Source organism: Myotis yumanensis, unplaced genomic scaffold, assembly GCF_028538775.1.
Source record: "Myotis yumanensis isolate MYYU_CA2020_CCGP unplaced genomic scaffold, mMyoYum1.0.hap1 SCAF_17, whole genome shotgun sequence".
NCBI lineage: Eukaryota > Metazoa > Chordata > Mammalia > Chiroptera > Vespertilionidae > Myotis > Myotis yumanensis.
The window spans coordinates 10130963-10154537 of record NW_027223768.1 but is presented as its reverse complement, the minus strand read 5'-3'; the positions used below and the strand labels follow the sequence as shown (position 1 = coordinate 10154537).

Genomic DNA, 23575 nt, shown 5'->3' with positions numbered 1-23575 from the left:
GACGACGCCTGGGAGCGGGCGGCAAGAAGCCAGCACATGGGCCCAGCTCTGCTGTGGTCACTTGGGACAGCGGTCACTTGACCTCACCAGCGTCCCCCTCAGCCTGTGAGTAGGGGTGGCAAGTGGACCAGGTGCTGACCACGGTGCCAGCCAACGTCTCACCATATCTCAGATGGGGCTCCACCCTGACAGGCCTCTCCTTGACCTCCCTTGTTTGGAAAACCCTCTGAGGTCCTGGGGATGCTTTTGGAATCTTCCAGCAGATGATGATCCCAGATGACAACCAAAGGAGGTTGCTACCCCAGCTGTCACCACGCCCACGGTGAAGGAGCAGAAACTGCCCCCTAATTGCAAATACACTGGACCCTGGAGATCCTGGTGCTCACGGCTGCACCGCTCCGGTGCTGAGGCGCTAACCCTCGGAGGTGACGTGGGAGAAGCTGTTCTAGAACACCCGGAGGGAAAGGCATTGCAGGTACGGGGTGGATGGGTGTTCAGAAGAAGGCCCGGGAGTGTGAGGGCTGCAGCCGCAAGTCCGGGCCTCGTTCAGGTCAAGAGCCGGTGACCCACAGTGTCACTGTCCCGGAGGTGACTCCCGTTCCGGGGAACTGAGCACCACCACTTCCCACGCATGTTGACTGCGCGTCAATATTGGCCTGGACAATGCCTGGACCGGAATGTTTCCTGGCGCTGCAGGGAGCTTTACAACACACCCAGGTAAACAGCCAGCACTCAGCCTCCCGGGGGCCAGTGGCCCCCGTCCAAGTCCTCCAGGGACGAAGCGCCGAGCTCAACATTTGCAGCAGCAAAGCTCTGCCGGTTGTGTGGGAGGCCGGGGAGGGGCCGTGAAACACGCAGGTGTCCCCCATGGGGGGAAGAGCTGATGTGACCCAGGAAGTGCCCCGACAGAAACAGCAGGCCGGAGACGGAGGGTGGGAAGGCAGCGAAGGAGTGACATCGCCACGGGGTGCCTGGGGGCTTCTCCGCACGGTGGGGGGCATGGAAGGACCTGTGGGAGCTGGAGGCCGCTTAGCGGAGGAGGTAAAGGGCTGGGAAGGTGGCTGGAGCGAGCTGTGCCGGACGCCTCAGATTTTTAGGTCTGATACCTGCCCTCGCACAGTCAGGTCTTCCGCAGGCTTTACGGGATGGGCGGGCACAGGAACACCGGTTTTATTTATTTTTAAAAATATTTTTTTATTGATTTCTGAGAGGACGGGAGGGAGAGAGAGAGAGAAACATCAACGATGAGAAAGAATCATTGATCGGCTGCCTCCTGCATGCCCCCACGCTGGGAATCGAGCCCACCACGTAGGCATGTGCCCTGACTGGGAATCAAACCTGGGACCCTTCAGTCCGCAGGCCGACACTCGATCCGCTGAGCCAGGCCGGCTGGGACCGCATCTGTTTTAGAAAGAAGCCCACGGAGGAGTCAAGAAAAATAACAGGCAAAGTGACAAGACTCATGAAGTAGCCCACGCAAGCGCTGCAGGCAACACCACAGGGGCAGAGTGGAGGAACACTGCGAGGGAACAGGCAGTCCAGGGGAGGAGGGAGGCGCACTGGGAGCTGGCTCACAGGCAACCATAACAAGATCGTAAAACTGTTCTTTGATTTGGGCCCAATTCTGTGATCATGGAGGGAGGAGAGTCACCCCAACCTTCCTGAGCAGTTCTGGATCCAAAGTCCAGCCGCTGCGAGGAGAGGACGACAGAGGAAGTCAACTCTAGGGCTGCAGACAACAGGGATGGTGCGGGCTGGCTTCCGAGGGGAAGGGTCATCGAATGGACACCCCAAAGAAGTGACCTGGAGGCAGACTCCCCGCCTGCTGCCCTCGAGGATGCTCGTCTCAGACGGGAAGGTTTGAGGAGAACAGGCAGGCTGAAGACAGGGGGTGAAGCGTTTTTACACAAAGACATACGTTTTTGTTTTTGGTTTTTGTTGTTGTTGTTCCTCACCTGAGGATATTTTTCCATTGATTTTTTAGGGAGAGTGGAAGAGAGAGGGAAAAACAGAGAGAAAAACATCGACGTGAGAGAAACACATTTATTGGTTGCTTCCTGCATGCGCCCCAACCAGGGCCAGGCCAGGGAGGAGCCTGCAACCAAGGTATGTGCCCTTGACCGGAATCGAACTGGGGAACCTTTGGTCCACAGGCCAATGCTCCAACCACTGAGCCAAAACAGGGCAAGCCATACATTTTTTTTTTTTTTTTATGGCAGTTACAGGAAAACTGTAGGAGTTCAAGAAAGAACAGCACGGAAGAGAGGCCATGGCAGGGGCAGGGCTGGGGGCAGAGGGTCAGGAAGCAAGCTGGTCGCCGTGTGCGATCTACAGTCTCTCTCTGTACCCTCCAGACACCTATCAATACCAACTGTCACTCGTTCACTCCTATGCTTCCTTTAAAATGTGACGAGACCACGGCAGCTGTTGTATACAGCAGTTGTTGTGTTTCTCTTATTGAAAGGGGTATGGGGCCAAGGTCAAGCTCAGAACCACCCAGCTTTTAGCAGGAAATCCAGCCAGGTTTCGTGAAGGGAGGTTTCAAGACTGCACCAGCGGCGTGGGCATCTGCCGAGGGCTGTGGTCCCCAACCAGGCTCGGTTTCATCAGTCGGGCGCCTTGGAGAAGAGTCCAGCTGGGAAGGGAGTGGCGTGCCCCGAGGTAACCGTGTGCCCCCCGGAGAAAGTGCCATCCTCCAGAGCAGCACCCAGGGTTACTTTCGACAACCACCCACCCCCACGCAGCATCTTCCCGGAAACCTAAAATAAGTTCCCCGCTGAAGACACACACAAAGAACTGAGCACAGTCAGGTCGCATAATGGACAAGGTATTTTTTTTTTTTAAATATACGTTTATTTCTCAAACTCAAAGCGCTATTTCATCAAGTTCTAATACATTTTGCATTGACAAGTGACTTTACCTGCTTCACGTAGGAAGGTCAGTGACCATTACACCAGAGAGGAAACCTCACGCATCCTAGGCACCACTAGCAAATTAACATTTCGAAGGTTACACAAATCTAGAGGAACAAAAACTTTCAATTTAGTCTAATGAGTGTCTTACTTTTACCTACATGAATTTGGAAGTTCAGGGATATAAATTCTCAATTTTCCTAAAGCAGTTTTTTTTTTAGTCCATAAAAAAAAAAAAAAGCAAAACATCCAGATGGCTTGGAGTTTTAAAACACCCACAGATCCATATTATTTAACGACTTCCTCTTTGGTGGATGGTCTCCTCACCTCCTATGCAAACACGAAAATTTGCACCAACTCTCACCAGCCCAGGCAAAAATCCAAACATTTCTTTTGCTGACACTTAACCTATTTTTTGGTAAGTGATAGGTCAACAAAATTTAGAACTTGAACTCACAAAAAAAGCATTTTCGTTTCTGATCCTCACCTTGGCAGTCTCCACAAATAATCCTGAAAAGTTGCCAGGTCTTTTAAAATATACGGCTGCCCCCCCCACCCCCCCCAAAACACACACACACACACACACTTCCCCTGGTCCTCTGAATATCACTGGCTGGTTTGGAGTATGTTCCAAAGTCAGCTGTGACATTCTGGTCTCTGCCAGGTTAAGGGTACAAACGCAACCTTGGCAACTCAAAGTTCTGTCACCTCACAGACAGCCCCCCCCAAAGGGTTCGCCCTAGCGTGGAGCCCCAGTCTGACACCCCAGAAGTAACAGCACAGGTGAGCTTCGGGGTCTCTCCTCACAGCTGGATAATTGCCATTTATTTTCTGAGAGAGGACAGGGAAGCTTAGAATAGCTGCACCCTAAAACAAGGCACCAGTCCCAGGAGGCTCACTAGAGAGGAGGTATTCCGAGAGTCGGCAAGTTGCTTTTGATTGGCACCATTTCCCACAGTTAAGAAAGCGGCACTAGTTCAAATCCTCCTACGGGGAAGGGAAGCGGCCAGTGCCGGTGGAGAGGCTCTCGCCATTTGTTTATTAATGCATCGTCACAAAACCAACCCACACAGACACAAACCCACACAGAAAGCCCACAGGTTCACGCGCAGCTCACCGTTAACTCAGATCTCCAGGGGAAAAATCAAACTGGGGGGGAAAAAACTTAAATGCCAAACCACATTCATTGCCATCTATCAGGTACCCAGCTTTGCTCCTCCCCGACTCCCCCATCTGCCAGGCCTCCGGGTGTGGCTCAGGCCACATCCCACAGGCTGTCGGCAGGAACCCTGATTTAAGGCGGTGGTGATTCGGAGTTTAGTTTCCGAGTTGGAGTTATTGAGTGAGGAACAGCGTCTCCCTGCCAAGGTGAGGTCTGAGGGGGAGACAAGCGCGGGGCCAGGAATTCAGTGTGTGTGCCCTTCTGCCAGCACCAGGGGAGAGGTCCTGCTTTCATCCCCGCTGCTCAACCTGGTTCCCAGCGGCAGGCGGGAGGCCAGCTGCACACCTGCAGGCGGCCTCGGAAAGCTGTCCCGAGGAGCCACGGCGGCTGCTGCATGCACGCGAGAACTTGCACTTGAACGTTAGTGCCCTTGGCCACTGCCGCGTTTCATGTTACTCAACACGCAGAAAAGAAGAACCGCTGGGCCCGGAGCGGGTTCAGAGTGCCCCGTGCTCGTGAGCAGCATGGAAGTCAGGCTGCAGCTGGGGTTTCCAGACACCCGAAGCCCAAGGTTCCCGGGCTGATCTGAGGCAGGCAAACGCGCCCAGAGCGGGTGGAGACCACCAGTCCGGGCCCCTGGAGCTTCCCACCCTGATGGCTCTCCAACACGTCTCCTCTCAAACTCCAAAGCAGAGGGGCTGCCTGAGACTTCAGGTGAAAAGACTGTACCAAGCTGGCCATCCTGCAGGGATGGCCAAGAACTGGGGGGCTGGGAATTTCTAGCATCTTCTGTGCCTCCCCTAAAAGGACTAGTACCAGCTAGGAAAAACAACGAGCAGAAAGAACACCAAGGCCACACTGAAATTTAATTCCTTGGTGGGTTCTGGCCCCACCTTCCCTGGGAGCCTTACGCCCCTTCCCCAAGCCTCCTGGGCGGATGCAGTACCGACCTGTTCGCAAGGGCCTGGTGCTGGCAGCTTCATCGGGGTGAACATGTGGTTAAACAGATCTGCCGTCGGGGGGCAAACATGCTGCCATCTGACCGCAACGGCAGTCGTTTTAGGTCATGGATGACCACCTTGTTTTTCAAGCCGGGATTCCCTTTTCACACTGAAGCACCCCGCCCCGCCCCTCCAATGTCGGTGGGCCTTGACTCGCAGCCAGTGAATTTACATGTGACTGGCTCCCAGGGAAACAGGAGCTGGTTACACTAAGAAGTGGCCTCTGTCCACCTAATACAGCACAACCTGGAGACCAGGGAAGCCTTGGGGTTCCGTCCTGCCCCATCTGCTTTTAAGCGGACCGAAACATCACATTCTAGAAAAAACAAAACAAAACAAAAACACAACCCACCTGTAAATATAATCTTCAGAAAAAAGTAAACCACTCCTTTTCTATGAAGCATTTTTGCATCAAGGTAACATCATGGCTTATTAAAGCAAGGAGAAAGCAATCACTCTGGGCTTGGGGTTTTCTGGCCACGGGTTAGATTAAATCACCTTAGAAACCAGGCTGGCTGGCAATATTGAATTTCTTTGCCCTTGATACCCTGAAGTGATGCTTGCTAAGAGATGGTACATGAAGTTTCAACACACAGAATCCCTTCTTTAATCTACTGGGAAAGCAACAGCCTAGAACTCTCTATTTACTAAGCTTGCTTTAGACTAGAGGTTAATACTGTTTTCCTTCTAAAGTGCAGAATACAAACAGGTCTGGTCAAATCTACCGGAATAAGGAAGATTCTTCTTCATTCACTCAATTCTTCCCCAGGCACACCAGAATCGATCCTCGCCAGGGGCCTCGGCACGGCTGGGACATACCAGGCCTGGCCGGACGCTCAGCCCCCACCTGATGCTCCATGCCACCCCCCACCCCTCGCACAGCGCAGCGTGCGGACAGCAGTTCCATTCTAAAGCGACTGAGAGCCAAAGAACGCCGCCCACAGGGGCAGGTCCTTCCACAGGTCACAGAAATTCCTGAATTCATTTGCTGTCAGACAAAACCTGGAGGAGAAAATCTCTACTTTTGAAAAACAACAACAACAAAAGTCAGCCCAAGTACTCCAGAAAAAACCAGCGAGTCATACTTGGAATGTGATCAAAGTGGGTTTCCAATGAAAGCGCCAGTCACCACACGGACCCCGGGCACACAACCCTTCGTCTCGGGAGGAGAAAAACAAAAGTGATGAGCTGATGAGGAAACGAGAAGTGTCATTCCAGAAGAATTCCTTAAAGAAAAAAAAAACTGAACATTCTTGTTTCCTATTTACAATCACCCCCCCACCACCATAATTCTATTTTAACATTAGGTTCCACATTTTATTTTGTTTTCAAGTTATAGTTCAAGAAAAGACCTTTTTTTTTCCTTTTTTTTTTTTTTTCCTCAGCAATGTCTCACACAATTCCTCAGGATAGCACAGCATCTAAACCATATACCACTTCCAACCAGACCTCGATTCTCCAGCGATTGGCTTTGGTTTATTGATGAAAGCAATCCTCAGCTCTGCTGACAGGGAATAAACATAAACCAAGTAGTCCTTTGAACAAAAAGGAGCACCCTCGTGTTTACAATGGCATGCCTAGCTAAAGCTGAACAAGAAAATAGACTCTCAGCACAACTTTCATGTCACTGAGAATCCCGGGCGAGCGAGGGCCAGCACAGCCTGCTCCAGGCTCCAGGGAGACGAGCAGCTGAGCCCGCCTCGTCGGCTGCCCACGCGTCCCCCAATCTCAGCGACCGCACAGAGCTCAGGCCCCTGCGCTGACGTTCCGGACGTGACGTGTGAGCGTCTGCCTGGGAAAGAAGTGGAGAGGCCATACTTCCTACAGCATTTTCCAAAGTGGCACTGTAATACCGGGTCCCTTCAGGGTTGGCTCATGATAGACTGTAGACCCACTGCAATGGGTCCACAAAGAAAAAAAAGCAGAATCAGAGCTGAGTTCCCCTTTAAAAGCCAAACACCTACATCTAGAAGGAGGCCCCCCTACCTGAGAGCCCTGCCCTCTGGGGGTTCCCCACTGAGAAAACCCTCAGGTCTCAAGGTTAGTTACAGGGCAGCCAGGTGGGGTAGGGCTGGCTGTAGGTCACTGGAGGCTGGGCCACATAGTAGTTGTTGAAGTTGCCGTCGCTGACGTACGGAGCCGGCTGGTAGTAACAGGTGACGTTGGTGGCGCTGGGGATGATGTTCTGTTCGGCCAGCACGCGCAAGGCCAGGAGGGAGATGAGGTTCAGGGTCTGCCTGCGCTCGTGCCCCATGAGGCACACGGTGCTCTCGTTCACGACCCTGCGCAGGATCATGAGGTAGTCGTACTTGCTCCTCTCCTCCTCGGCGAAGTGGTTCTGAAGGTAGGTCTCCAGCTTCCTCTGCTGCTCCAGGATGTCCGGGAAGTCGATGAAGAACCTGGAGCACATGTAGCGCTCCAGCGTCTTGATCTCCTCCTGGTCGGTGGGCCTGAAGTCCCGCACGAGGAGGTTGCTGTACTTGAGCAGCCCGCCGCCCCGGATCTCCTCGGGGTTCTTGGTGGCGATGAGCCTGTTCTGCAGGTGGTCCAAGGCTTCCTCGAAGTCCCCGTACATGCTCTCCCCGATCACCGTGGGGTGCAGGAGCTCGGAGATGGGCTGGCTGGAGCAGACGTAGAAGACGAGCAGGGAGTCCAGGATGATCTGGAAGGAGTCCACGCTGAACTCAAACTGGCGCCGGATGGAGTCGACGAACTTCAGCTCCACGTTCCTCCCGTTCTTGTTGGAGAGGGAGATGAGGCTCCAGCGGTCGGTGTCCGTGCACACCTTCACCAGCTTCTGCACGTAGGCCTCCTTCAGGGTCACCGGGCTGATTTTGAGCTTGTTCACGCCCTCCGGCAGGAAGTTCAGGAGGGAGCACAGGACCACATCCCGGACCAGGTGGAATTCTACCTCGGTGGGAAGAGCCACGTGAAAGATGAGGTCCAGGTCTTTGCAGCCCAAGCCGTTGTCTTTGACCAAGACGTGGCCGGCGGCAGAGCCGTTCAGACGGACGTCCTGCACCTGGATGCCTGCCTCCTCCAGGCGGCTGCGCACGGTCTGCACGATGTCCTTCAGGGTGATCTCCAAGGTTGGGAAGTTGCCCCGCCCATGGACGGGCACGACCTCGTTCAGCACCTCGTGCAGCCGGCTCACCTGGTCCCAGCTGAGCACGCTGCAGGACGCGCAGTCCCCGCGACTGCTGCTCTCCTCCGCCATCGTGGGGGACGTTCTTGCCAGGGAAACTGAAAGTGGGGGGTGAGAAACAGAGTTAGGGTTCACTTCTACATGGCAAAGCAGCTCCAGGGATCAGGGGTGACTTTTCTCTGAACGCTTTCCTGTAAACAGGGATGCGTGGCCCCCACTGCTGGGTGCTGCTGTAAGGATGCGAGGAGGTAAGTGCATCAAGAACAGTGTCTCCAGGAAGTAAGGACAAAGCACACACGTGGACCCTGCACCACACTGGACGGCTTCACAGATTTGTCTCAGTGCTTGTTCTGTTTGCTTGTTCTGAGTGAGGGGTGGGGGTGGGGGTGGGGGTGGACTGCACTGGTTTGTGTGATGAGAAGGAGACAAACTCATTACCCCAAGCAGCCCAAGCACATCATTAGTCGCTAGAGGGCACACAGGTTTTGCTACGTGTCCTTGTTTTCTGCAGACATGACCTCTCCTGGTCCCTAACTGCATCTTAACTGGTTGCTACCAAGGCCACACACAGCACACAGGAGCCACAGAAAAGCCTTCCTTCACCCCGTGAACAGATGAATTCTCAAGTCGGGGCTGTAACTGCCCAAGAGGAGGGAACGGGGTCAGTCCCATCAGGAGCAAGTGCATTGCGGTCCTGTTGGCAACAACCTCACGTCCTTGTGCTTGTGGGAGGGGTCTGCCCGAGGGGGTGACTGAAGTCCTGGACTGCAAAGGGCGAGGCCAGCTGTGTGGGGAACAGCTCTGCCCGCCAGGAGGCCCGCGCAGCCTGTGGGAAACTTCCTCAGGGGAGCGTCACCTCCCAGCTGTGGTTTGAACACTAGCACCTTGGAGCTATCCCAGGAGGAGGAAGCTTGCGCTCAGCACCAGGAGAGAAACATCACTGCGAGAGCCCAAAGTCACCAAAGCAATTTTCAACTGAGTTACACTTCGCTGAAAATGAAACGCAACCGACTCCTGGAAATCCTAACCTATTGAAAAATACTGATATATCGGAGTCCGGGTGCCGGTGGACCCACAGGGACGGAGGAGCTGAAACAAAAGGTCAAGGTGCTGCCCTCAGACTTCACGTGGGCAGCTTTCCCACCCTTCACCTTCCTGACCCGCTGGACACACAGAACCGCCCCAAGGACCTCTGCAGGTGCACTGCGTGGGAGCTGCTGCTTCGGATGCACAGCCAGCACGCGCGGTCCTGGGTGCCAGCTTGGATTGTTAGTCTTGCTCTGGGGTCAGGGGTCCTTGCCTTACCTAGGGCGCTCACATCGATGGGGTGGCTGTCAGGGTTGGGGCGCCCTTGGACAAAGTGAGCCGAGCTTTCCAGGAGCTGGTCATTAAGAAGGTGGGTGTGACAGGCAGAAAATGTACTAGGAGGGTAGGAGAGAGAAGTGTCCTTTGATTAGGGTGAACAGGAAGACCACTTATGGGGATGGGACACAAGACGACTGAAAGGCAACATGAGCTTGAGGCTGGAATCGAGGGGCAGAGGCAGCACGCAGCCAAGACCTGGCCACGTCCACCTGGCCTTAATGCACCTCTCCTCAAGCCAATCAGAAACAATATATGCACCCCTATGTTCACAGCAGGGTTATTTACAATAGCTGAGATCCGGAAACAGCCCAAGTGCCCATCAGTAGGTGAATGGATTTAAAAAATGTGGCACATTCACACACTGGAATACTACGTGGCTGTAAAAAGGAGGAAACTCTTACCTTTTGAGATAGCAATGAAGGACCTGGAGAGGACTGTGCTAAGCAAAATAAGCCAGGCAGGGAAAGACGAAGACAAACACCATATGATCACATGTACATGTGGAAACTAATGAACAAAACAGACTGACAAATGAAACAGAGCCAGAGGCATGGATACTGAGACAGACTTCAAATGTCACAGGGGAATGACTGGATGGAAGGAGGTGAAGAGATTAGCTAAGAACATGTACGCATAGCCCATGACAGAGACAACAGTGTGGTGAGGGCCAGGAGGGGAGGGCGGGGCCTGCGTGGAGGTGGGCAAAGGGGGGAAAATGGGACATCTGTAATAGTGTTAACTAAAAACAAAACCTTAAGTATAAAATATGAAACCCTAAGAGTACTAGGACAAAAACATGGTACCTATATACTTACATAGTCCTTTCTACATCATATAAAACCCCAAAGTCACAAAAAATTGATATGTTTGCCTACATAAAAATTAAAGTTCTACATGGTAAAAACACCATGAAGAAGTCAGAAGACAAAAGAAAAATATCTGTAACATTAGGCAAATATTCCTTAATGAATAACAAGCTTCTACAGATCAGAAATTCTCCAACCCTAATAGAGGAAGGGTCCAAGGGCATGGACAGTGGCTCAGATGCACAACATTCAACCTTCCCTTAAAGGGACGGGCAGATGAAGTCTTCAGTGTATCCTTCTGACCTATCAGATTGGCGAAGACCCAGCAGCAGTCACCTTGGGTACATGCCCGGGGTTCTCTCTAGAGAACAATGCGGCACTCTCGGTTTCCAGGGGCCATATCCTTGGACACGCGGTTCTATTTCCAGGAAGTCTACTTGGGGTGTTATCCCATGGACATGCTTGCAATTATGCACAAGACCTGGAGAATTATGTATAAAGCTACACATACCAACGCATGCGGTTGTCCGAGAGAAGAGCGACAGCTCTATCTGAATGAACATGAAGTGCTCATCAAGATTTATTAACAGAAAAGCAAGTGCAAAACTGTGTGCAAAAGTACAAGTCCGTGCTTATGCGATCTGAAACGTCCGGAAGGACACGGAGTAGTTCAGCCCGCACCAGATACCACCACGAGCTGGCAGACAGAGGACGAAGAAAAATGTATTTTATCCCTTTTGAATTTAGAACCTATACATGTGTTAGCTGAAAAAAGCTAAAGTCTTATTATCCGTGTTCTAAAATCTTCCCCCATCAGCCTCTACTCATCTGCTACCTTATTGAATTCCTTCAGTGCCTTTCCTGTCCCTTCCCCACCACCCCCATATCCATGTGCCAAAGTCAAACACACATAGAAGCTTCCCCTGCAAGCCTTCAATGCTGATCTCCAGGGGGTGGGCAGGGGAGGGGAGACCATTTCTCCTCAAGGGTGGCTTTCAGTCACGTTTCTACTTATGTTCTGTGTAAAAGAAGATGTCCACTATTTACCAAAACAAAGAACCACACTACAAAATAATGGATAAGCCATCTCATCTAGCTTCCTTTTATGTTTGTTATCCAAAATGTTTCTTGTAATTGTATAAGAATTGTTATTTCTCATTTCAGACACATGATAGCCACCCTCACATGACACTGTTATGTTGATTATTAGCTACAGCAGCAAGGGCCTTAATAAAGGCAATAACATTTTCAAGACTGTCCCATGCCTGTGGCTGGCTTCTCCTGTGCTGATGTCTTCTGACACACTCATGAAGAATGGAGTTAACGTTTAGTAGTCTGTATATGAGCACAGTGTGGGGCACGACAAACACCAAGTCTGTGGTGTAGCTTCTCACTCTTCCCATTTACCATGACTCAGAGAGGAACTCAAGCTACTGAAGGCGCAGACTTAGACTGGGTTCCAATTCGGTGCTTAGTTGATAGGCGAACCCGGGATGCGGTATTGATCCTACTAGCAAGGAATCCTTTGTTTTCCCTCACCGATCCAAGCAATTTCAAACATCAGAAGCACATTTTCCAGTTACTTAGACAAACATTGGTATTACTAATAAATCCAAGTCATGGGCCCTTAATGCTTAGAGAACACACCGGAGCTTAGTGAAACAGTTTTCATTTTAATTAACCACACGAATCAACATGGGTGTAATCCCCATATGAAAGGATCACATGAAACACACATTCCCAGCTCACAAAAGGCCCTGGTTCAAGGCAAATTCTAGTTCAAAAATTCACAAAACAGTAAAAAGAAATTAATTAGAAGCCTGGCAAAGTCCAACGGCAGTGTTTTGATTTCCCTTTTACTGCCTGGGAAGCAGTCACTGTGTTCTGCACAGAGGGCACTGGAAAGGCAGGAGCCGTGATTTCTCATTGATTTGAAAATTCAGGCACCTTTTCACAGGCGAGGATGACCAAGCTCTTTAATCTTTTCGTGTCTGACTCATGAACAGCTCTCTTGGGTGCCCTTGAACCCCTTTCTTCCACCCTCTGGCTGTGACAGAGGGTAGACTGCACACGTGAAAAGAACACAGGTTTGCAGAGGTAGCAACAGAAATGGGAGGGAAAAGCCAAAGGAGGCCAGAAGGGGAAGCCAAGCCCCCTGAGGACAGCCCATGTCTAACTCAGATTTGCTTCCCCGCTGCCTGGGACGGAGCCACTCCTTGAAGGGTGACCTGAAAACCCGTGTTTGAGCCCATTAAAGGAAGGGGGAAAAAGCAATGTCTATCCTGCTCCATAGCTAATCTAGATCCCAGCAAGCCTGAGGGTACTCAAGGCAGGCAAGCAGGACAGGCAGGGGAACAGCTGGAGGTGAGAGCACCTAGACATGTATAGCACTTCCGGGTCTCAAGGTCAAAGATGTAGGTCAAATCGACACTCACTCCTACTTGTGACTGGCATGAGACAGACACTGTCCAGCATTCGCAGTGTATGTGGAGACGCGCCTCCCTGGGGAAGGACGGTGCATATGCAAGTCCGGGGCTGTGATATTTAGTGCGAAAGCCCTAGAGGCTCCTATGCAGCTGGCATGGAAATACTGCAGCTCTCTTCAGCCCCTCGTCCAGCCCAGAGACCACTGGGCCACACCCCCACCTGCCCCTGCTGTAGGTTTAAAATACAAAAGAAACCCAAACGCATTTCAGCGTTCCTTTCATGGCGAACTTCCCTCTCAGTGTTGCTGGTTGCTTCCTCAAAAGCCTGGACCTTCCTGGTAACACTGTCCAGCTCAGGTGAGAGCCCGGCCATGGGCAGTGGACCGGGCCTGGTGGCGGACCCCTGGAGGTGTGTGTGCAGAGCAGACACCTGCTGTCCCTGGCCCCCGGCTGAGGGGACCCGTGCAGTGTAGCTGGCACCTTTCACAAACTCTCCTCCGTCTACCAGAGGACACTTGCAAATAAAAGCCTGGAGAACTTAAGCAGAAGTGGCAGGGGAGGGCAAGATGCCTCATTAAACCTCCCGCCTCTCACGCAGCTGGCTGAGGGAGAGCCCAGTCTGGGCCTGTTTGTTTCCTGAAAAAGGAAGGTGTGGATGCACGTGTAAGAGCACTTGGTCTGAGCCACTCAGTCAATCCCCACTTCACTCTCACGCGCTCTCCGAGGAAGCTACACTGTCCCTTTCCCACGACTCAGGAATGAGGACCAGGCATGACTAGGAGGCCTGTCCCCCAGCTCCCCAGCTCGGGAGCCTGTGTTCTGAGTCTTGGAATGGGTGACAACGTCCCCCAGTTCTCGCTGCTAATAAAGTGATCTTTTCTAAAACAGAGATTGTGTTGGTCCTGCCCATAGAAGGAGAAAGCACCTCCTGTTACCCACGTAACTGCGGCCCCTGCCTCCGCTGGCCCCTGGCCCCACCACAGGCACTGAGACAGCAACAGCTCGAGTCGGCACCCAGCAGGGCCTGTGCAGAGCAGACTCCGCTGAGCAGAGGCAGTGGTCATCTTCAGGACCCCCAGGGGGCCCCGAGGGCAGAGAGGCAGCGGTGGTGACGCATTGCCCACCGTGCGGTGTGGGAACTCCCACCCTCAGTGGGATGCGCATCAGCTGTTGCATCACCGAGCATCTGACTAACCCTGCTCACGTCCTTTCCACGGGTCAGTTCACCACTTGCTCAGACTCCAGCAGGCATGACAGATGCGGGGCCCTCCGGGGGCTCTCTGTGTGGCCACAGGCATGGCCAGAGGACACCAAGGTGACTAGATGTCTGGCCAGGTGTCCTAGTCTGAGCCATCAAACTCTATTTGACAACATCCCAGGTGCGGGAGACACTGCTGCAGGGCTCTGTGCGGGCCACCCCATCGCCCCTTGGGGTGGCACTACGATATCTGTCCCCTTTACGGACAGAAAACTGGGCACAAAGAGGATCCGCAAAGCAACTGCCCAAGGACGCCCCGGGGGAAGCAGCAGAAATGGGGTGTAAGAGGCTCCCTGGAGGTGGTACGTGGGTGTATGCATTGGGTGGGGGGGGAGGGCTTTGAAGACAAGCTCTTTGCTCAGGTAGTTGTAGGAAAGTAGAGGACAGCAAGAGGGAGGAAAGGGCAGGGAGGCAGGAGAGGGAGGGAGGCACGAGAGGGGAAGAAGGTGGGAGAGGGGAGGGCGGTGGGAGGGTTTTCTACCAGACGAGGGAAAGGTGTGCTGAGCCCCCTGGGGAGGTCAGATGGCAGGTGCTGAAAGCAAGACAAGCGCATTTAGAACTGAACTAACAACCGTCAGTACAGAACTGCACCCCTCAGACCCATCCTGGATTTGGGGCGGGGGGGGGGGGGGGGGGGGGGCGGGGCGGGCGGCGGGTGCGGTCTGGCCAGCCACCAGAACTGAGTGTAATTCCACATAGAAACTCTAACAGTTATGCTAATGCTGTGTTAAAGAGACAGTGGCTGGAGATGAAGGCCTGGGTCCTCTCCTGAGGCAGCGCCAGGATGCTGGCTGGGGGGCAAGACAGTGATTTCAGAAGAAGCAGAAAGGAGGAGCCAGGAGGGGAAGGAGCTGGGAGTCCGCTTGCTGGACAAGCATCAGGAAGAGAAGTAATGGCACAGGAGGGAGGCTGCAGGGATGGGCTGACCCTTCCGGATATGGGCACCTAAGGCACTTGCTCTGCTCACAGCATAAAGGGGCCGCCAGGGCTCGGTCCGGTGGCAGGGAGACCGGGAGGGCCCACCTACTGGAAGGACACTCCCGCAGACAAGGAAACAGGTAACCCAACTGGAGCTGCAGGGACGAGGCAGGCCCATCTGCAAGAGTGAGCAGGACCCAGGCAGCACAGGAGGGAGGAAGCGGAAGCAGCTGGCACAGAGCGCCCTGCGTGCGCAGTGCACCTGGGACTGGACACCTGCCACGTTCCCACCGGCATCTAGTCTGACCCTTGAGAGTCCTTCGTCCTGAGGAAAACGGCAGGCACTTCGGACGACCATGGCTTGACATGTGCAGCGGCAGATAAGCGGGCGGAAGGGAGCAGAGCCGGGGCCAAGGTGCAGGTGGCCTTCTGAAGAGCAAACCTCCCTGACTCCTCGAATTCCTAGACGGGTGAAGGCCAGAAGTTATCTGGGACCCGGGGAAGCCTGAGCGAGCCCTTTGTCTGCCGGCTGCAGCCCCTCACCAGGGCCTGGGCCCCACCGCAGGGGGGAGAGGAGATTCTGGAGCCTTGGCCACTGCCCCCAAGCACATTAGAAAGTTCCAGATAACTGAGGCACACCTGTGTCTAACGCACAGGGACTATACATTCACATTAATAGACAGCCCAAGGCAACAGGACCAGATAAAATAATGCCTTGTTTGTGAAAAGGGCAATGAAATTTATTGTTTCCTTTTTCCACAAAGTTATGTTTACAGCTGCCCATGCAAACACCCACAAACACATTCTCCCTCGGTTCCAATGGCTGCCCCGGGCCACCGAGCTGTGCCCAGAGAAAACATTTCTAAGTCAGCGACACAACAAACCCGCAGATGGGCTTTTCTCACTCTGGGCCCCTGGTCACACTCAGGTCTCAATCTGTTTTCTCTGGGTCATCAGCATCCTCCTCGCCACTTCACACTAGTTAGTTTACCGGGGCTGAGAAGCTGGGGCTGATTCCCACAGCGCCCGGACGCTGCCTGCGCTGGAGAAAGAGAGGCCCTGGGCCGGCGCCTTGCTTCGCACCACATCCTTCCCTCCCAAGTTCCTCCTCCCCCCTGATGCCAACACGCAGTCTTCGTGGTTATCAAAGACGGGGCTCTGTCCACAGACCCCGCCCTGAGAAGACTCGAAACAGAAAGCTCATCCCGTCAGTCAAAACAGGGTGCTTCAGCCAGTGTGGCCGGGGAGATAACACCGGGCTCCACAGCAGCACAAACGGAATCAAAACACTGGCCCACGTATAACGGACACACAGACCTGAGGGCGTACAGGGATCTGCGGAAATGGCTGCCAATGCAGATACTAACAAGGTCGGAACATAGACACCTTTCGATGGAAGCTAAGCTGAGAAGCCTTGATTTTCCCAAGGTGTCAGCATTATTAAGTGCTAGCTACGCAACTCGAAATGGAAATAATCCTTGTTGCTGCTGGGTGGCCCACGCCCTCCTACCAAAGGCCTCTTTCTAAGTCAGAGATGCTACTGGTCTGAACTCATTGGAGAGATGCCCGGAGCTGGCCATCCTGTTTTAGAGACCGACTAGACCGGGAAACCGGGGCCACCGCTAGCGGGAGACCGTTCCTGTAAGGATGGCCAAGGTCACCTGCATCCACAGTGCTCAAGGGCTGACAGCCTCCAGGTTTGACCAAGGGTTGCTTCCACAGGCGACTTTACCATCCAACTCTCCAGCTTAGAGCTCTGGTCAGCTGTCAGCTGTGCCAAGCAGGTCCTCGGTCCTCTAGCAGCATCCCTGGGCCTTCTCAGGAAAGGCACGAGCCGTTCTCTGATGCTCAAATGCACTTCACATACATGAGACACATATGCACCCCTCTCACATATGTCTATGCCCGGGCTGGCCTCCACTTCAGTGCGGACGCCAACTATGCACAAGGTTCCATCCAGGTTTTAGCTCGCACAGCCCTTCCCTGGAGTTAACATTCACGTAGCAGCTACTTGACCTCCAGGTCTGAGCAGGCTCAGTGATCCCTCAGACAACATTATAAATGCTGCTAAGAACAGAGATGTGGATAAGTGTACAAAATCGGGGGTGAAGGGGTGGGATTAAAGTAAAGGGGCCAAACCGTAGGGTGGTACCTATTTCTGCAACAAATGCACTTCCGGTAGCCAAGCCACTTCACTTTGCCTTTAGTGCACCGACATATGGAGTCACACAAGCCATGGCTGTAACTCACTAGGATGATTACCATTACATCAGCATTTACCAAGTCAGGCGCTATTGTCACTGGGCATCTCATAGAACTTTTCACTGGAAAGGTATTTCCCACTGCACTTTCAAATTTTAATTGTTGATAAATTGTGGAGTCCTGGTCCCCTGCCCCCCTCAGATTTGATCTGCAATTCTTTGATTACCTTATGAGCATTTTCACCTGTAGAAAAACAGAACAGGGCATGCTGGGCCAGGAATCAAACATCCTGTGCTCTAGGGTCAGGTCTCATTCACAGCTGAATGACTACCAATGAGGTGGCCACCATGACTGAATTTCCTTTCATTCTTTTCAAATATGTGAGTGCCTGCTGTGTTCCCAGTGCTGTTCTAGAAGCTTATAAGACAAAGACCTCTGCCCTTGTAGAGCTTATGTCCTAGCTGACACTCTCCTTCCATAAGTGTGTTAACTCTTGCCTCCCACACAAGTAGAATCAGAATTTGAGAGTCAAGCATGTTTGCAGATGGTGGAGGCTGGCACTGCCCAAAATTGTACCCACAGCCTCATGGGGCTGCCGAGCATTAGAAATGGGCAAGTCCAAATTCAGATGTTCTGTGAATGTAAAACACACACGGGGATCTCAAGGATTCAGTACGAGACAAAAAAAGTAAAACAGCTCATCAATATTTTTATATTATTTTAAATTGAAATGATATTGGTCATGATGGGTTAAATAAAATTATTTTCACCTGGTTTTTTTTTTATGTTTACTTTTTAATGTGACGACTAGAAACTTCATTGAGGCTCTCACGTTTCTACTGGACAGCGCTGGTCTATGGTCCTTATTACGATGAAGAAACTGAAGCCTGAGAGGTACAGGCGCTGCCAGGGCCAGAACTCAGGCGTCGACACAACTACGGCAGCCTCAGAGCGGGGAGGAGGTCAGGATCAAGACCACAAGGGCCTGGGCACGGGAGACCCAGACACGCGCAGGTACTCAGCCGGTGTCCCCCATCTCTGCTCTGGATCAGTGGGCCTCCTACGCAGCTTCCTCCCCGCTACTCCAGGACCGCCCAGTCAGCTGGCCACGGGGTCCTCACGCCTACTTCTCCACTATTGCAAGCACAGGTCAGAGACAAATAGACATGGTGTGTTTGGGGTGAGGGGTAGCCAGCCAGGCCAGGTGGAAGACTGCCCCTTCTCCCACCCTCCTGAGGGCTAAGCAAGGTGATAGCAGCTATGTCAGCACAAGGGATGGGAGCGGCTCAGGATTCATGGATGATGTTCTCACAGGTGCTTCCAGGGAGGTAATGCGGAGACAGATACGGGACTTTGTGTGTGTATCCAATTGAAGATGAGATTGAAAAGAGTAGAAAGTAAGGCACAAAGCAGAACTGTCAGGAGTATTTAAGAGGAGAGGCAGAGATTGAGGGGACCCTCAGGTGGGGTTAGCTCAGAAGCCTCTGAGAAGGGTCCGAAGATGGATTGGAGGATGGTGAGGGAGGAGCAGCATTAGCTTGATCAAACCTCTGAGTATGTGTCCTGGGAGGCAAGGCAGGGCAGCTGGGAAGGCTCCGAGGCAAAAGGTCGAGAATAAACAGAAGGTCAGGAAGATTCAGGTCCTGACAAGACGCTCAGCTCAGCCTGCGGGTTATGAAGGTAGCAACCCAAGAACTTGGGATGGAGAACTGGGCGGGCAGGGAGAGGAGCTGACTGCCGCTCTCATCGAGCTGCCGTCGGCAGGGCCCTGAACTAGGTCAGTGAAGGCAGTGGAAAACAAACACATCAAAAGACGAAGATTCAGCAGAACTGACCACCAAGGGCATGTGGGGAGAGAAAAGCTGTGGGTGCCGTGCCGGGGGCCGGTGTGGGGTGGATGGGAGATGCTGAAGGGAGCAAGTTAACAGCTTGAGGGGTTTCAGCTGTGGGCCAATTAGTGGTCACAGCCTCCCAGCTCCAAACCTATACCCCTGAGGCCTCCATTTAGAAAAAGGCCCAGGCACCACTCAGCATTTCAGTCTAGGACAGTGGTTCTCAACCTTGGCTGCACATTAGAATCACCTGGGAATCTTTTTAAAATCCTGATTTCTGGGCCTCATCCTCCGGAAATTCTGTTTCTTTGTTATGGGGTGGGGCCACAACATTAGTAACAAAGAAACAGAATTTCTGGAGGATGAGGCCCAGAAATCAGGATTTTAACAAATATTCCCAGGTGATTCTAATGTGCAGCCAAGGTTGAGAACCACCGGTCTAGGAGCTTTGGATCCCCACAGCTCCAGCACCCTGGCCCACCTGGACCACACCTACTGGAAGCTGGCCTCCCCTCCGAGAGGAAGGGCCGCCTGTGCCAGCAAGCACTGCGCCCACTGAGCCTCTGTGTGCCAGGCCCTGCTCTGGGCGCCCACAGTGAGCACACATCCTGCCCGAGGACACTGAGCTGCCCAGCTCCTCCTGCATCCGGGGCAGTCCCAGGCCTCTCCACACACCGTTCCCTCAGCCTCCTCAGCACCTGGCACAAACCAGGCCTCGGAAGCACTTAGCCACTGACTGACTCAATCCTGTCATCCAAGAAATAAACAGACAGCGGGTCAGTGGCCAGGACCCCAAAAGACTCGGAGACTGAAAACATCCTACGGGGAGAGCTGCTGAACACCAGCAATTGTTTCTTTGTATTAGTTTTTTCCTGTTGTTCCGAGAAGTCCCGAAACAGTTCTAGAGCAGCTACCGGGGACAGCTGTCCAAAATCCATTCACTCTCATCAGTTCACAGGGCGACTCCTGACAGAGTCGGTGCCAAGGTGCCTCCTCTAAACCATTTCAACTACAAATGTGAACTTCCTTATAACACATTAGTGAAAGAATAAAAAAGCCTGAGACCAGGAACCCCCGAAGCAGCACAGGTCACCAGCACCGCTGTAGCCAAGTGGCTGTAAACACATCAGGGTGCCTTTACCCACAGATGTCTGCTTCATGATAATAGCACACGCCAGCTTAACATGCTGCAGTCAAGGCACCACGTGGCAGAACATGTTTACTGCCTGTTTACTTCAGTGACCACATAATATAGCAACGAACCTTATCTAACCTGATAATATTTTATTCCAAGTAACACCTCAGACTCTGCATTGCTTCCCCTTCTCCCCCCACACCCCTCTCTCTCTCACTCACACACACACACACACTCTCTCTCTCTCTCTCACAATAACAGATACAGCCCAGTCTGGGGTGGAACCGAGAAACCCAAGCACAAGTTTAGTTTAACTCCCCAAACTAGTCTGGGGCTTCCACAGCTTCTCTCGGTAGCGCGAGCAAGGTTTAGCACACCCACTCAGAGCTCATGGCTCCTCACTCTTTACTGGATGGACCCTGTGCACACAACATTTCAAAGATGAAGACAAGGTACTACTTACTTGGGCAGTTAAAAAAAAAATCATTTTCTAATTCGGTATCAGAAGAGTTGGTCACTGCACTGGCAGAGCAAGGGCATTACGGTCCACCCTAAGTTATCTTTATTGCTGCCGGTTCCCTGGACGTTAGGAAGGACGAGGACTGCTCTGTCCTCTGGTGGATGGTGCAAAATGTCCACAGTCTGCTCTGGCCTTGACCTCTGGGCATGGAGGCTTAGGGGGGCGCCGCTGGGAGAGGGGCTCTGGCGGGAGCTTCTGCAACTCAGGGTGGGTTTCCTGGAGCTTCTGGAGCTCAGGCTGGAGCAGAGGAAGGAGGGGGCGCCCTGGTGCTAGGCTAACTCACGTTCATTCTGACAAACAGGCCCAGGGCCAAGTCCTTCCCTTCAGAGTTACTGCAACTTAATCTCTCAATATGAGGAAGGTGTTGGGGAAACAAGTCCACACAGAGTGTCGCTGTTTAACTCCACATGCACACACGGATGTTCCTTGTGAAATTAGGGACCGTTGTTTGGGGTAACAATTTAGAAGCCTCGTGGCAGAGAAGCTGGTTATGTTTTTGTTTTCATATTTCCACGGGACTCTCCCCACAGCTACCTGAACAACTCTCTACAGCACACTCTAGCTGCTCTCTAAACACGCCCTGTGGGGGATGAGAGCACGCTACAGATAGGGGTATACCTTAAGACACAAGTTTCAGTTATCTCAAGGAAAAGCTTGGCTCCCGAGATATTAAGTTTTCCATCTTCACAAACAACAATGGCAAGGGACAGAATTCCTGCTGGTGCCGCTCAGACCGCTCCCCTGAAAGCGAAGAGAAAAGTCAGCATTCTCTCCTCCCCATCCCACCAGCTTCAGCGAGCAGTCTGTGCGGGTCTCGGGCCCCTCCCCCCCTCCCCCCCCCCCCTACCTCCGGGGACTTGAGCCTCAGCACGACTCTCCTCGGAAGCGCTCCTACCACCCTGGCCTCGCTGCCCTGCTCCCTTCCCAGCCAAGTCCTTGCCAAGTTACACAGGTTGAAAGGTGAGTGGAGCCAACAATGGCCACTCTCATCCCCCGCCCCCCGGAGGGCAGCTGGGCCGAGCCCAGAGTCTCCCTTCAGGAGACTTGAATCGTCTTCACTGCACTTCCTGGGGAGGTTCGGGTTCCTAACCCACCTCCCAAATAGCCCGACCACCAATGGTCACGAGACAAACGACCACACGGCGCTCCTGAACGCCTCATCGATACTTCAAGCGCTGCCCTGTGTGCACGTTAGAACTCCATAAAAAACAAAAGTTAAAAAGCAGCAGGTCCCTAGCCAAGGACTTGAGCAACCCCGCGGAAGCCTTCCTCCTACTCCGAACCAAAAGGAAAGGGGCTGAGCCGACCCTCCCGCGGGGTCCAGCCCTAACCCGAGGTTCCAGCGAGGATGGGGGAAGCCCCCCCGCGCTGCGAGGTCGCCCCGCCGAGGCGCCTAGGTCTGCGGGCTACCAACCTGTGCTCAGCTTCGCCCCCCTCCGCCGACTGCCCTCCCACCTTCGCGATCCCAACTGCGACACCTCCCAGGGCAGCAGCGCCTAGGGGCCACCCGCGGCACCGCTAGGCGAGTCCGCTGACTGCCATGGCTTTTCGTCTACGCAGTAAGCAAGTTTCATTTCTACCAGGGGCGGAACCAGGTCGCGGACAGCGTATTCCCGAGAAGTTGCCGAGAGAAGCGCAGCGCCCAAGTCACTCGCCTGGGTCACTCTGCTGCCCACGGTGTCCACAGGCTGGTGTGAGTCCAAGAAAAGTGTTACGGTTTCCGCCAGGGCGCTGGCACCGGGCCTGGGGGGCGCCCCTCTCCCTCCCTCCCTCCCTCCCTCCCCGGCCTGAGACCAGCCCCCGGCCGCGGCGCCTCCCCAACACGCCGCACTCGCATTCGCGCTGCGTGGGCCGGAGCGGGCGGACGCGCCGGTGGGAGCGCAGGTGCGAGCCCGAGAGGCTGCAGGCGAGGAGAGGAGGGGAGGGGGGCCGGGGCGCCGGCGGGCTCCGGGCGGGAGCCCAAGGCCCCCATCACGTACGCTTCGGCCTCCGCGCGGCGCCCGGCCAGCGCACAGCCCGCGGGACGCGCGCGGAGCAGGAACTCGCCAAGTTTGCCAAGCCCGGGCCGAAGTCTCTGGAAAGTTGCAGCTCCGTCTCGGAGCGGCTCGCCGGGCCCACGGGGACGAGGGGGTGGAGGGCGGCTGCCAGGGAGGGAGCAGCGGGGGAAGGAGGCACCGGGTCCCGGCACCTGTCCGCCCCCCGCCCCCCGCGGCCCCCAGGGGCTCGGCCGGGACAGACCCCCGAGGGCAGAGCGCGCGGCTCTCGGGAGCCGCCGCATACTCGCCCCCTTGGAGGAGGGGTGCCCTGGACTCACCTGAGCGGCGGAAGAGGAGACGATAGACGCAGGTCCTTGGCGCGGGCAGCCCCCCGACAGGAGCGGCGCGGTCACCAGGGCCCCCAGGCAGCGGCACCAAGTGAGCCTCCCGGCCGCCGCCCCCTTCGTTCTTATTCGGCCTGACCACGCCTCCGCCCGCCGCCCCCGCCCCTGCCCCCGCCCCTAAGCCTGCCTCCCCCGGGAGCGCGGGGCAGGGCAGGGCGGAGCCAGCGCCCACCGGATCCTTCCGCCTGGACGCTGACGGCGAGGGCCGGGCCAGAGGCGCCCTCTGATTGGCTTCTCGGGTGAATGGTTGCCTGGAGACGAGTAAATCTTCGGCGGTGGGACTGGGTGAGGGTGCCCAAGAAGGGCACTGCGCAGGCGCAATAGAGAGGGGCTGCGCTGACACCCCTGAACTTCGGAGTTGCTGGGACGCCCTCTGTCTCTACTTTCCACTGCGCTCTTCTCGGCTGTTCGTATCACCCAACTCCCCCCCCCCGCCCCAGCCTCCCGCACCTCCGTCCCGCTCCCTCGCCTGCCCGTTTTCCTCCTGCTTCTCTGGAAGTTTCGCATTGGTTC

General features: G+C 54.2%; 1 protein-coding gene across 2 annotated transcripts; it reads right to left on the bottom strand.

Annotated features, from left to right (window-relative positions):
* Positions 1–2830: 2830 nt before the first annotated feature.
* Positions 2831–23103, bottom strand: TENT5C (terminal nucleotidyltransferase 5C). 2 transcript variants are annotated; one of them, XM_070397308.1, is made up of 3 exons: positions 22997–23081; positions 21301–21423; positions 2831–8318 (listed from the first exon to the last, which is right to left on the bottom strand). In XM_070397308.1, the coding sequence occupies exon 3, from the start codon at positions 8290–8292 to the stop codon at positions 7117–7119; it is 1176 nt and encodes a 391-aa protein (XP_070253409.1). In that variant the 5' UTR covers positions 8293–8318; positions 21301–21423; positions 22997–23081; the 3' UTR covers positions 2831–7116. The 2 variants fall into 2 exon arrangements, with proteins under 2 accessions (XP_070253409.1, XP_070253410.1); XM_070397309.1 differs by lacking the exon at positions 21301–21423 and having other exon boundaries at positions 22997–23103.
* Positions 23104–23575: the final 472 nt, after the last annotated feature.

Coding starts and splice junctions, on each gene's coding strand:
- TENT5C (XM_070397309.1), bottom strand. CDS start 8,292: ATGGCGGAGGAGAGCAGCAGTCGCGGGGACTGCGCGTCCTGCAGCGTG.